This window comes from Paroedura picta, chromosome 5 (assembly GCF_049243985.1).
Source record: "Paroedura picta isolate Pp20150507F chromosome 5, Ppicta_v3.0, whole genome shotgun sequence".
Taxonomy (NCBI): Eukaryota; Metazoa; Chordata; class Lepidosauria; order Squamata; family Gekkonidae; genus Paroedura; species Paroedura picta.
The window spans coordinates 46,141,236-46,155,992 of record NC_135373.1 but is presented as its reverse complement, the minus strand read 5'-3'; the positions used below and the strand labels follow the sequence as shown (position 1 = coordinate 46,155,992).

The 14,757-nt window shown below is 46.5% G+C and overlaps 1 protein-coding gene across 1 annotated transcript in view; it reads right to left on the bottom strand.

Annotated features, from left to right (window-relative positions):
- EXTL1 (exostosin like glycosyltransferase 1) overlaps positions 1-14,757 on the bottom strand; it is a 71,369-nt gene that overhangs the window by 14,603 nt on the left and 42,009 nt on the right. The window contains exons 2-4 of the mRNA XM_077337664.1: positions 7,203-7,296; positions 4,844-4,951; positions 1,565-1,684 (exon numbers count right to left, since the gene is read on the bottom strand). Of these exons, the coding sequence (XP_077193779.1) occupies positions 1,565-1,684; positions 4,844-4,951; positions 7,203-7,296 (322 nt within the window). The remainder of the gene's footprint in view (positions 1-1,564; positions 1,685-4,843; positions 4,952-7,202; positions 7,297-14,757) is intronic.

The window sequence follows — 14,757 nt, the reverse complement described above, 5'->3', positions numbered from 1 at the left end:
ACAAATTAACACAACATTCTGATGTGACGTCATCACATTAGCAACATTGTGAGGCGACGCTCTGGCTTTAGGGCAAACATTCTATGGTAGATTCAGCTTCTAACCACAAAGTTTTGCCCCAAAACCAAAGCATCATCCCACCACCTCCCTGTCACCAGCATCACTTCCAGGTGATGTCAGAACATGGCCACTTTGGAAAGTTGAACTCGGTGGGATTATGCCCCACTGAAGTCCCTGTTCCCTAAATGCCGTCCTCCTCAGCCTCATTGCAATACATGCACTAATAAGGAAACACACCATTGAAAATTTGGAAGACAGCCAATGACTGATAACTAGACATCTTCTTTCATCAAGTGACTCCGATGCTTTACAGCTCTTACTTTGGAGCTTTTATTGGTTGCTGTACATATTTTCTATATGTTAAGAACTGGGGTGTGTTAAAACCAGACCTTTGAAGAAAGCTCTATAAGAGCCAAAACGCATTGGTCTATTGGTTTGCATAGTACATAGCATACTGGTTTGCAATAGCCTATGGGCTGGATATATGTTTTTAATTTTAATTTTAAAAATTGTGCATAATTTTAGCAAGAAGACAGACATTCAACCTTTGAAGGTCCTAACTGTTATCAGTTGAGTTTTTATGGTTCCAGTTCTATTCCCCCCCCCCTTTTTTTTTTTAAATTTCCCAATCCAGACCTGGCAATCCTAGTTGCAGGGGGTAGTTTTGACCTTTTGGTCACGGAGACAGACGCAATCCACCCGACAGAGACTGGCAGCAGCAGCAGCAGGACCATCTGGCGCCTGGGGTGAGGACTTGTTGACAGATCCACTCCTTTGTCTTAAAATAAATTGGAATTCTTTTCTTTTAAACTGCCTCTGCGCAACTTAGCATACTGCCTTGGTGCCCACATTGTTGGAAATATAAGTAAATACAACAGTACTTTACAAAATCTTAGGCAGTCAGGGCCACACACTGGTGGCTGTGGTTGGCTTTATCTGATCAGGCTGGGTGCAGCTGGCCAGCATCAGTGGTCCCAGCTGAAAGCATGGGGAGTGGGCCGCAGGACTGGGACCTAGATGCACTGTGCCCAAATCTGCCTCTTGTTAGTCGTGGAGTCCCCTTATCGGCAGGACGGCAGGATATGAGTATTTTAATCAGTTAATTCATCCATCACGTTTCTATCAGTGGAGCTCTGGGAGATATCCCTGGTTCTCCCGTCCTCTGTTTTTTTTATCCTTACAACGTGCAATGAACTTCAAGGCTGAGTGGGTATTTGTATGCAGATTTCTCCAGGCCTAGTCTGACACTTCAAGGTCACACAGAATCTTCAAGTAAATAAATCTCCTTTGCCCCAGTAGCAAGGAACTAGTCTTCCTTACTGACCATACTCTGTGCCTTGTGGCTAGCCTGCCACCCCTTAATGTCTTTGTTTGGCCAGCAACAATACCAGGAGAGAATCTTCCCCAGTCCCTGCTGGGAACAAGCAGAAACTCAACATTTTGTTTTAGACAAAGACCGGGCCTTTCTGGCAGGAGCGCATTCCCAGAACTTTTCGTGGTTTACCTCAAGCGTGGTTTGCACAATCTTCTCCACAGATGAGAAATACGCTTCCCATAAGAACTGTGTTTGTTGCTGGAAGGCCAAGATCTTGTCGTTGGGGAGGCATCGGACAGTAGACGGGATCTAGAAAAGTGAGGAAGAGAAGAGAGCCTTATGACTAATAGAAACTAACTAGACAATTCAAGCCTAGAGCGAAGGGCAGCTCCCACCCAACAAACGACAATTGACCAAATTGTGAAGACAATGAGTAAAAGCTGAATTCGTATGATCCTTATGCTGAACGTCTGAGCAACTGGGAGCTGCCATATTTTAGGGAAATGCTTCTTTTGCACAATATATTTGCTCAAGCTGTTGGCCAGAGCAATGTGATTGATCTACAGCAGGGGTGGCCAAACAGTAGCTCTCCAGATGTCTATGAAAGACACTACAGTTAACATGGTGCTGGCAGGGGCTTATGGGAATTGCAGTCCATGGACATCTGTAGAGCCACAGTTTGGCCACCCCTGGTCTATAGCGTTGCCTGGGAATATTCACACAGGCTAAGTGCCGTTGAATTCCTGTGAGTTCAATTTGAGTACAAAGGAGTCCAATGCCATGTTAGTATGTAGGTAGCTGTTACAAGTCGTCAAGAGTGGAAACATAAACAAGGCAAAAAATCCAGCGGCACCTACAGCAGCGTAATGGCTGGGAGGACAACCTGCTCCACCAATTGGCAGCTAAAGGATAAAATGAAGAAAGAAGAGGTAGCTGACAACGTGAACTCTGGAGGCTGAAGACCAGCCTGTTTAAAATTGAGCAGATAGCACTAGGAGCTTGGATAGTTACTGGCCATTAGCCAGGAGCTGATAAGGCAGAGAGAGGCCAGTGAAGCCTGTCCCTTTGCAAACACTGGCAGAAACAAAGAGATAAAGAATTCAAGGGGCAACCTCTGTCAATAACTATTTGTTAACTGGAAAATCTTATGCTGTTTTTGATATAAGATCCTGCACGGTGTCGAAGTTAGGCTGTTGGACAAGGATCTGGGAGACAGAGGTTCAAGTTCTCCACTCTGCCATGGAAGATTGCTAGGTGACCTTTGGCCAGTCACACACTCTTGGCCTAACCTACCTTGCAGGGCTGTTGTGAGGATAAAATGAATGAAAGGAAAACCAGGCCACCTGCTTTGGGTCCCCCACTGAAGAGAAAGGTGGGGTGTAATTGAATTAAATAAATATAGAAGTAACAGAACCAACACTGAAACCATCCCTGATTCAAGCACCTGAAACTAAGGCCCATTCCGCACACATAGAATAATGCACTTTCAGTGTGCTTTGGCAGCTGGATTTTCCTGTGTGGAACACTTCAAAAGTGCATTGAAAATGTATTATCTATTGTGTGCAGAATAGGCCTAAGTGGAGGGGGTGAATAAGTTAGCATTTTCTGATTTGATCTCTTGAAGACAGAAGACATCAAGAAATGTAAGTTATCTTTTTTTTCCATTGTTTTGGTTTTTTATTTTAACTGGAAATGTTACAACTATTATTGTAAGCCGCTTTGAACTACAAGGAAAAGTGGGATATAACTGTTTTTTTATTGTCTATGAGGCGCTTACAGAAAGATGAAAAGAAATTTAAGTTATCTTTATCCCCTCTCTGAAGCCATTTGTTTATTTGTTTATTTATTTATCTATACCGCCACTTTCTTTGCAGCTCTGGGCGGTTTACATTGAAACATTCTATAACTTACATGGAACTTTGGGGTTTGTTGAAGCTTTGATCACAGAAACTGATCCATGAATAGGAGATTGGATGATACTGGATTGTGGAGTTTGGGTTCTGTTTTGGAAATAAATTTACAGTACGATACTAAACAGAGATATTTCCAAATCCATAAAGCCACTGTGATGAGCAAGCTTACAAGGACGTCACGTAACTCTGTTTAGGACTGCACTCTTAATGAATGAACTTACAGATATTGGCATCACGTGTACGTAGAGGATTAGAATCTCTATTTTAAACCGTTAGCAGTCAACAGGGTGCATTGAAACCACTGATGACAATTGCTATCTCTACTGCACAAAAAAGAGCAACTCATTCTAAATGTGTGAACTGCACAGCGAATTCCATTTTCAAGTACAATGGCCCACGTCTTAATATTGACAATATCAAACTGCAGATATCAAAAGGCTTTAACACTGCACTAAATTATTCCAAGGCTAATATAAAACCTGCCTCATCACTTATATTATGTCCCCTGGTTCTAGTATTTTGCAACCCCCCTCCAAAAAACAAGAACATTTATTTTCCCTTCTCTCTAAATCAGGGGTAGTCAACCTGTGGTCCCATGGACTACAATTCCCATGAGTCCCTGCCAGCATTTGGGAATTGTAGTCCATGAACATCTGGAGGACCACAGCTTGACTACCCCTGCTCTAAAGTACAAATATTCTTAACCTTTCATCAATTGATGTCTATGAGATTTCTGGATTTCCAGTTTTTTAGACATAATGATTCTCACTGTCACAATTACATTAATCACCAGATCTCCTTTTTCTGCTCTGTATCAGATCCTGGGCTACTCTAGTAGGAATAATGAAACTGGAAAATCATGACATGGGATTTGAGTTGTAGTGTTACTTCCATTCCACACATATTGGATGATGCACTTTAGGAGTAGATTTTCCTGTTTTGCACAAGAAAAGCCAGCTGCAAAAGCACACGGAAAGTGCATTACTCCACATGTGCGGAAGAAAAGGAAGCCCATTCTTGTCAGATCTTGGAAGCTAAGGAGAGCCAATCCTGGATAGTATTTGGAACATTAAGAGTCATGACACAGAGGCAGGCAATGGCAAACCACCTCTGAACATCCCTTGCCTGACAATCCTCGGCTCTCCTGGCTACTCTGCCACATGCCATACGATACAGAGTTACTGCAGCTTCTTTAGGGGGGAAAAGTCATGTAATAGAACTATCTTTTCTTAAGCAAGTTCCTAGCTTGCAAACTGGACCACAAGAGAAGTTAAATCACATCATGGGCTAGTTGGACTAAAATAACTGCTCCTGTGAACTGGGCATGCTTGCCTGCGCAAGGCTCCCCTGCTGCCTTTTCAGATGCAACCTGCTATCAAAGCAACGCTTCATCCCAGGGCTGTGATGAGATCATGGTGATGCCGGCCGTATAGTAACGCTACAGTTCTCTCCATGAATAGGCCAGCTCCCCACGGAGGACTGGCCATGCAATGCCATCTTGTACCAGACGCCTGGGCTCTGGCCTGCCCTCATCACACAGCACGGGCTTTGTTACCTGCAAAAGGAGCCTCTCATCCCCTACAATGGCCGATTTACTCCAGTCGATCACCTCCGAGAACGGCAGCTCCCAGCCGTTGCTGAGCAGCACAGGGATGCAGGCGGCCTGGATCAATGAGAGACAGATGGGGAGGGGAGATGATGGAGCGAGAGGAAAGAGAACCACATCAGCGGTGGCAGCCTTGGGGTTTGGAGATCCGGTCAGATGGGGAAAGGAGGATGTTTGGTTGTGCCATGGCTCGACAACGTCTGCAGATGATTTGTACCCTATCTGAAGTTTCCGGTGCTCTTACGGCTGCTTTGGTCAGGCATGCGAGCTAGGGTTGCCTCTGGGCTGCCGGCTGGGGGTGGGGGGACCATTCCAAGAGCTCCTCAATGTGCTAATGTCACCAGGAAGTGAGGGTGGCATGTTGGACACATGGAGGGGGAGACACTCTGTTCGGGGGCAGAACCCTGTGGTAGAATTTGCTTGAAACCATAGAATTTTTATACTCTACCCTCAGGAGTCTCAAAGCAGCTTGTAATTGCTTTCACCAACAACAGGGCACAGAGACCAAGACATCCCCCTGATGTTGCCTCCTGGCCTGGAATTCAGAGGCTGACTACCTCTGAATATGGAGGTTCCCCACGGCAGGCAGCCATCTATCCTCCATGAATCTAACTCATCCCCCTCGAAAGCTGGCTCATCCTGTGGCCATCACTACATCCTCTAGCAGCAAATGCCACATTTTAATCACTCTCTGTGTAAAGAAGAATTTCCTTTTGTCTGTCCTGAATCTACTGCCCATCAATTTCACTGGATTTCGTGGAGTTCCAGTATTTTGGGTGAAGGAGAGAAACCTTCTCTTTGCCAGTTCTCTCCATCCTGTGCTTAAGCCTCTCATCGTGTCCTCCCTTAGTCATCGTCTCTGTTCTAAACTGAAAAGCCACGGGCTCTTCAGCCTCTCCTCATTGGGAAGGTGCTTCAGCCCCCTAATCATCTTGGCTGCCCCTCTCAGTACTTTTCCTAGCTCCACAATGGCCTTTTGAAGATATGGGGACCAGAACTGTACACAGAACTCCAAATGAGGCTGCACCATAGATCTATGCAGGGGTATTACAATATCAGCCGTTTTATTCTCAATCCCTTTCTGCATAATCCCTGACATGGACTCTGACTTGACACTACTGCAGCACACTGGATTGACACTTCCTTTGAGCTGTCCGCTATGCCCCCAAGGTCTTGTTTACTCTCAGCCTCAGCAAGTTCAGACCCCACTAACTTTAGAAGAACTCTCAGACTTACCCACTTTAAAGAACAAAGTTTGAAACCCACGGCACCTTTAAGACCAACTCAGTTTTATTCAAGGTATAAACTTTTGTGTGCAACATGAAAGGCCTGAAAGGTGCCCTTAGATGCCAACTGTTTCCTGCCGCTTCAGCCCACCATGGCCAGTCACCTGAATCTACTTAGTTGTCATGCAGCTGAAATGGACTAGAAGGGAATGATTTAAGCTATTTGGGTCACCAGGACTGTTTACGCACTGGGAACTTCACTGCCCCAGCTCCCGTGCAGGAGAACAAATTGGGGGCGGATGAGGTGCACCGGGCCAAATGCTCCCCCATGTGGGTGCAGGAAAAGGTGGGGCAACCTGCCACGACTAAAACTCCAGCCTGCAGCCCAGCATGAAACCTCCAGTGCATGAATGGTCCATGTGGAGAAAAGAAAGGGTATAATTGAAGTAAATAAAACAAAATAGACATGGCTCTGGGTGATATGTCAACTGGGTATCTTACATAGGATTTTTTAAAATTTCCACAAGGGGGGAGCCCCTTTTGGAGCCAGCAAGGGCCCATGACTCAGTGGGAGAACACCTGTTTTGGCATACAGAGGGACCTGGATTTATTCCCCAGCATCTCTAGTTGAAAAGCTTAAGTAGGAGATGACCTTGAATCTCGGAGAGCAGCTGCCAGTCAGAGTAGAAAAGACTGACCTTGAAGGACCAAGGGTCTTTTTCAGAGAAGGGCAGCTTCCTGTCTATGTCTTTCCCTGTGGACCAAACAGAACCCAAGGTGACAATGACACTGGGAGAATAGCATGGAGAGAAAGGGTTATACCGCCCCCAGGTTTTTAACAGCCTCTGTCTAGATCAGGGGTAGTCAACCTGTAGTCCTCCAGATGTTCATGGACTACAATTCCCATGAGCCCCTGCCAGCCCCTGCTGGCAGGGGCTCATGGGAATTGTAGTGCATGGACATCTGGAGGACCACAGGTTGACTACCCCTGATCTAGATCTCCTCCCCCCACTTAGGGACTAATGACTGATTACCAAACAGCACCTCTTGTTTGGCCTAGCAAAAACACACCCTTCAGATACCTGCAAGGCTTCCAGGAACCGGAAGGATCCCAAACGTCTCCCTCGGGGAATGATGCAGAAAGTAGAGTTGTGCAGGAGCTCCTGGTAATCAAATCTGGGAATAAAAGACACAAGCCTCATTGCAGCACACGTTGACTCCAGGCCCTCGCCGTTGGCTCCCATCCCCTCCTGATCTGCGAATGTCAGGGTCTGCTTTCATGGGCGAACCTGATAGCCTCCTGCCTCCTCGGTGCTATTCTGACAGCACTCCACTGGATGAGAAGACCGGTCATGGCAGACGCAATGGCCTCAAGCAACCCCTTGCCTGTGGCTACTGAGCTTCCCTTGCAATGTGGATGAGTACAGAGCAGGAGGCATGTCATAGCTCAGGGGTAGTCAACCTGTGGTCCTCCAGATGTCCATGGACTACAATTTCCATGAGCCCCTGCCAGCAAATGCTGGCAGGGGCTCATGGGAATTGTAGTCTATAGACATCTGGAGGACCACAGGTTGACTACCCCTGTCATAGTTCACAGGGCCAAGTGCTGGCAAAACTCAAGCAAAAGCTAGTCAGGCAAAGTAGACCACCTGCCCCAGTGTCAAGGGCAGGCTATCTCAATCAGGGTTTCGTGAAACCCTGGGGTTTCTTGACAGCCCTGGAAGGATCTCCCAAATAGCCAAGAGTTAATTCATTGTTATACATTTTTTAATTTTGTTAAACATGTATTAGGTTATACAACCATATGGGGTCATGTCGATCCCTCCCTCCCAAAATGGCCAATGATGGCCAATGATGGCCCTCCCAATGATGGTCCTGGAAGAGGTGGGGAGGGGCCCTGGGTGGACGTACACAGCTGTGCTTCCCAACCACATTGTGCACAATTGGGCCACTTCTGGGGTTTCTCGAAGGCTGAAGAATGTTTCAGGGGTTTCTCAATGGTAAAAAAGTTGAAAAAAGCTGCTCTAGGTGGACTGCCGCTGGATGGTGGCCCCAGCAAGTTTTTCCTGGTCTGCTGCTGTGGGAATGATGGGTCCATCCACTAAACACACACACTCAATCACTGAGCAGAGTAACTGCAGCCTGGTAGTCCGTCCACATCCCCAACCTGCATTGTGTTTCCTGGTCATGCTGCAATGTGATAGGAGTCCCCCAGGGGGTGCCCGTGGGTGCCAGGGTGCTGCCAACACCTTTAGTTTGGCCTAACAAAAACACACCCTTCAGGAACCTTCAACGCTTCTAGGAACTGGAAGGATGCCAAAGGTCTCCCTTGGAGAATCATTCTGGTGCCCAACCAATGTTTCTAGAAAGTGAGGATGTTTGCCCATCAGGGTTTCTGACTAGCCACCGGACAGCTGATTGGCTGTGCAAATTGGGGGGTGGGGATTGCTTTGGCAGGAGCTGCCACCACAGCAAAAATCCTCACTGCAGGACTGGAAGTCTGCTGTGTGTAAGCAAAAAAAAAAAAAAAAACCACCAAAAACTTTGAATTAATATATTCATTTGAAAAGGCATCCTGTCAAGCAGAGCTTCTGCATGAAATGTTGAGGAGTTACTGTTGGTTATGCATAACCGTGTTCCCTGATGTTTTGCGGTCGGCTTCCTCTCCTGCAGCAGCCTTTTGTGAAAGCCCCCGCCACCCTCCGTCAGAATTCCAAAGGGGTTCATACGTCTCGTTTCATTACTGTCCAGGGCCAGCAATATATAAGTATAAAACACATATGGTAAAAATTTTAAAAATTAACAGTTACAAATGGAAATACAGCAACACAGGATGCACACGTACAAAACTAATAATGGCAAACTTAGAATTCAATATTGTTCATGCTCCCCTAATCCTGGATGCAAGCCATCCAAATCTAACCACTTTGAAAGTTGGTCTCTGAATTCCTATCTGAAAGAATAATTTTCAGTAAACTCTCCCTATACCTTCCCGTAAGGGGCAAAGTTGTAGAGATTAGGAGAAATTCTTGGATGTTTGTATATGATTTGCCATCCATAATGACATGATCAAGGTCTCTATATCTTCAGCAGAACTTGGGCAGATACGTTAATCATAGGATATTTTTTATACATGCCTTCTAGAACAGCTGAAGATGGCAAGGCATCACAGGGTGATAGTTCCTTGGTGGGCAGGCAGACAGAAAGAGAGGCATTTGAGCTGCCAGCTGCAGCAGATCTAAACACTGTGCCACAGGAGCAGCAACCTGGACACTACAGCAGTGTGTTCAAGGGTGCAAGGAAGCCAGGAAGTAAAACAGCTTTTTATTACAACTTTATCTCATTGGAAACTTCCCACTAAAAAAGTGGGTATGCAGGATAATTGGGCGACTCAGCTTGGAGTGACAAGACAGGAAGAACAAGCTGTATTTCTTAAATCAAAGCCACTATAAAGGTTGGATAATCCAGCAGTAATGCAACTCTCCCCAAATTGTGCAGAAGGTGGATTGGTGTTCCCATGCAGTGTGGATGTAGCTAAACGTGGTGGAGTCCCTAGATCTTCCTTGCTCTGGCCTCAACCAAAGACCTGGTGGAAGAGCCCTGTCTTGCAGGCCCTGGAGAACCTAGAAAGTTCCTGCAGGGCCCTCAGCTCTCTGGGAGCTCATTCCACCAGGTCAGAGTCTGGTGTCCCGGTCAAGGCCAGGCGTACTTCCCTTGGGCCAGGAACCACCACAAGGCCCTGGGGGGGAGCATAAGGCGATAGGCAGTCCGGTAGATATGTGGGTCCCAGACCGGCCAGGCCCTTAAGGTTAAAACCAAAACCTTGAACTTGATTCGGGCCGTGACTAGCAACCAATGCAACTACCTCAGCACTGGCTAAGGGCCATCCAAGTTGTTCTCTCAAGGCCCCTTCCAGCTGTATTTTGTACCAGCTGTAATTTCCAGGTCAAGGACAAGGAAAGGCCCATGTAGAGCAAGTTACAGAAGTCAGCCCTGGAGGTGACCGTCACGAGGATCACCGCGGCTAGATGTTCTGAGGCCAGATAGGGCGCTAGTAGCCTCCCCTGGCAACAGTGGAAAAACGCTAGGTGGGCTACTTTCATGACCTGCGCCTCCATTGAAATTCCTGGCAAAAGGCAAGACTTATTATTCTTGCCTGAATAATATGTAGATGGATAGGGGAGGCCATAAATAGTTAGGTAGGTGGGAACTTTGGCTTCAACCAAAACCCTGGCAGAAGAGCTCCATCTTGCAGGCTCTGCAGAACTGTGCCAGCTCCGGCAGGGCCCAGCTGTACTCCAGGAGCTCATTCCACCAGGTAGGGGCCCGGAGGGAGAATGCTTATTATGGCTGCCAGCCTCCAGGTGTGCCTGGGAGGTCTCCCGGAATTACAATTGATCTCCAAACTACAAATATTAATTTCCTTGGAGAAAATGGCTGCTTGGGAAGATGGGCTCCACGGCATTATACCCCATCACCCTCACCCCCCCTCCCCAAGCTCCACCCTTAAATCTCAAGGGATTTCCCAACACAGTGAAGCTGTGGTGGGTTGAGTTCCAGTGATAAGCCCCTGTGGCTTTCCAGCTCTTGCACGGAATCGTGAGATGCACACAGCTATGGTCCCAAGAGCCATAAGCCAGGGGCTTTGGGAATAGGTGGAGCGTGCACAACATGTGCAGCATTATGCACCAAGTTCAGATCCTGTGCGTGAAAAAACCAATTCACCCGTAAGTTGGAACTCAAGTTGCAACCCAGTTTTTTTTAATGCAAACAAACAGACAAAAGCATTTCCTTTTTTGCCCTGAAACATTAAATAGACAGAGCCCCCACGAGAACAAACAGTTTCACCCAGGCATGCACAGTCAGCACATTCGAGTGCATTTTTTTTCCAAAAGATAACACTCCTCACAAAACCGATAAAAATTGCCCTGTTAGGTGTGCTAGCTCAGGCTGAAATGAAGTGCGTGATCCAAGGTTTTATTTCCACCCCAGAGTCTGATTTATTATTACATGTCTCCCACAGTGACTTCAAACAAAAACAATCTTTGCATTAAAAACATGCTGGCTCAAAAAAACCACACACACATACAAAGGAGTCAGGTTATCTACTAAACACAGAGCTTGAAAGAATACTGCCAGGACCAATTCCTGTTAAAAATCCAGCAATGTTGCTGAATCCCCAGTGCTGAACCTGAATATTTATCTGACAAAACTTCTATATCGCTATGCAGACGCGGCTTTCAAAGTGGTTCATAAGCCATTTCTAAGCTTTACAACGGCACCATACCAGGTGGAGCCGAGCAACTAAGCTTAGATCACCCCAATATGTGAAGTAGCCATGTTGCATGAACAGTAATAATGTGCATGTTTACCATGCACATACAGCTCTGGCATGCACAAACTAAACCCTGGATTTTGCCCGGGCCATGCATGATTGGTAAATAAGTACATTGTCCTTCTCACAAAACATGGCAACCGCATGCATCGTGAGGACCTATTCCCAGTATGCAAAACAGAGGGGCTCCCAGTACATGGAACTGCAAAGTCTAAGAAGGGCAACAAACAGAAGAGCTGTTTTTTATGCCTTGCTTTTCACTACCTGAAGGAGTCTCAAAGTGGCTCACAAGCACCTTTCCGTTCCTCTCCCCACAACAGCCACCCTGTGAGGTAGGTGGAGCTGAGAGAGTTCTAACAGAACAGCTCAGCGAGAACAGCCCAATGATTTGCCCAAGGTCACCCAGCTGGCTGCACATGGAGGAGCAGGGAATCAGATCCGTTTCTCCAGATTAGAGGGCACCGCTCTTTAACTGCTACACCACACTGGATCTGTAATGGAACCATAAACGGTGTAGCCAATTTATATATTTGATTTCAATTTTACCCCATCTGTCTCCCCAGTGAGGACTCAAAGGTGCTTGCATTATTCTCCTCTCCTCCATTTTAACTTCACAACACTCCTGTGAAGGCTGAGAGCATGGGCCCTGCCATGTCGTGGCCTTTTCAAGAGCTACCCACTGAGAGGACCAGGGTTCCCGGGACTTCCCTTCCTGCATTGCCATTCTGTTGTGGACCAGACAAGTCCAGGAAGACACAGGGGGCTCCTCTGAGAAAGAGGCAGCCAGTAGACATGACACAAGCCCACAGCCAGTGGCAGAGGCACTGCAGAAGGAGACAGTATCTAAGGGACCAGAGATAGATCCTCAGCCAAGTACCAGCACATTGGCACATTGTGCTGATCTGCTAGTCAGCTCACCTCCCCTATCTGCCTGCTGTGTTTCTGCAATCAGGACTTATTGTAATGCCTCGCCTTACGTCTGTGTCTCTTGCTACTTCTTGCTAGTTACCTGCTTATTGCACTTGTGCACAGCTGGGGAATAACAATTTGCCAAATGACTGCCTCACCCTCTCCTGGAACTCCTTTTAAAATAGCATGTTTAAGAGGTGGAGGTCTATATGATAGAGAGGACAGCTACCAGCATTAAAAGTTATAAAACACTGATTAAAAAGAAAATTCCCACAGGTATATTCTCAGTACAGCAACAGATTGAGCAAGGGATCCCAAAGTAAAAGTGTAAAAACCAGTTCCTCTGTCCTCACTCTGTATCTGCCCTACCTGATGTTTTTCTAAGATAGGTTTCTTAACTTAATAATTAAAGGTAAAGGTATCCCCCGTGCAAGCACCGAGTCATGTCTGACCCTTGGGGTGACGCCCTCTAGCGTTTTCCTGGCAGACTCAATACGGGGTGATTTGCCAGTGCCTTCCCCAGTCATTACCATTTTACCCCCCAGCAAGTTGGGTAATTTTACTGACCTCAGAAGGATGGAAGGCTGAGTCAACCTGGGATCGAACTCCCAGCCTCATGGTCAGAGCTTCAGACAGCATGTTGGCTGCCTTACCACCCTGCGCCACATGAAGCTCTACTTATCAATGACAGTGGTTCTAAAAGAGGGGCCTATTAACTTGTTCAGTGCTGCAATCCCTCGGATGGCAATAGCTTCAGCAGCAGCTCAGGCAAAAGACCTTCTTCCTCTAAGAAGGAATCAGCACCAAGGAGACTTCCACTATGTGCCAAGGAGTTTTATTCTCTCTGAATGTCCACCCACTGGGCTGTGCAAGGCAGATCAAAGAAGCTTTTCCTAAAGTCTCCAGGTGAAGACTTTTTCTATGATTTTCACCCTCCCAAACTCTGTTCCCTGCTAGATATCACCTTTCCAGCTGGAGGGGGGAGGGGAGGGAGTTACCTGCATTTCCATGTTTAAATGATGTACACCCCCTTGAGCCAGCTCACTGGGAGGGCAGTACAGAAATTAAATACAATTTAAAAATAAAATGAAAATATCACTGGAGCAGTATGAGAAGGCAGGATCCTGGAGAAACAGCCTTCATGTTCCTGAGATAATGCACAAACTGGCCTTAGATAGAAGAGAGAAATGGGGCATATTGGATGGAAGGGGCAGATCTCATAAAAAGACGGTCAAGTCAGTGCTGCCAGCATTCAGGTGTGTCCGGAGTTCTGGAACTACATGTGATCTCCAGACTACAGACATCAGTTTCCCTGGAGGAAACGGCAGTTTAGGAAGATGGACTCTATGGTATTAAATCCTGGCTGAGCTCCTTCCCCTCCTCATACTCCTTAGGCACTATCCCCAAATCTCCAGGAATTTGTAAAGGCAGAGTTGGCAACCCTGAGCACTGTCTATGAATTTTTAAAAAACAACAAAGTTATAACATGGACAGGATGTGAGGAGGGGGGCCTCTAGGTTGGGGAATGTCCTGCAACCCCAAAGCACTTGAGCCAACCCACAGCCAACCCCTCTGTCAGGGTCACATTATGACTTTCCTCGGCCCTAGGCACTTTTGCCTTGGTGAGCCCCTCCCACCATAATATTTTGATAATTATTTTTTATTTCATGTTTTAGGCCAAATTGAATAGATTTTGGTGGGCCCTAAAACATTTCAGTTTTTTTTCTGATGTGAGGGGGGGGACCATTTTCTTCAACCCTAAAAGTTCTATTTTTTCTTCTTCTGGTTTTAAAATAATTTTTTTTGTTTTGGGGGGCCCTAAAAGTATCAGGGGCCCTAGGCATTGTGCCTAATGGAAAAGTCAGCCCTGTTCAATAATCCAAACTGCTCTTTTTACACAGGGAGAAACACAGACACAAATCTCCCTTAGTTGGCAGTGGGGGGGGAGGGGTCGGTCACCTCTTCCAAGTTCTGATGGATGCCTGAACAAAGTCCCTGGGGAACCATCTCCTAACAAGTAGGGTCTCCTGAAGAAGAAACATCCACAGTCATTAAGGAACATTAGAATGCTTTTGTCACAGGCCAGGGCTCCATTCCCTTTAGGCCAAAACCATTCTCGGCTGAGGATGAGGCAGCAATCTCACAACAATCCATTACCCCAGTCTTGACTTCAGGGGGTAGGCCATCAAGATCTTTTATGGTGCAATGGCCCCTACTTGGCTTTTTAGAAAAACAAAAACACTCTATAGTGTGAGGGTTGTTAAAATATAGGAGCAAAATAACTATCTTCTACAGTACTTGTTCTGTGCTAATACTTTCTGTTAGATCTGTGGGTTTGGAGAGATCAGGACACTGGGGGTTCATTTCAGCTCTTTATTGTGACCCCAGCAGGA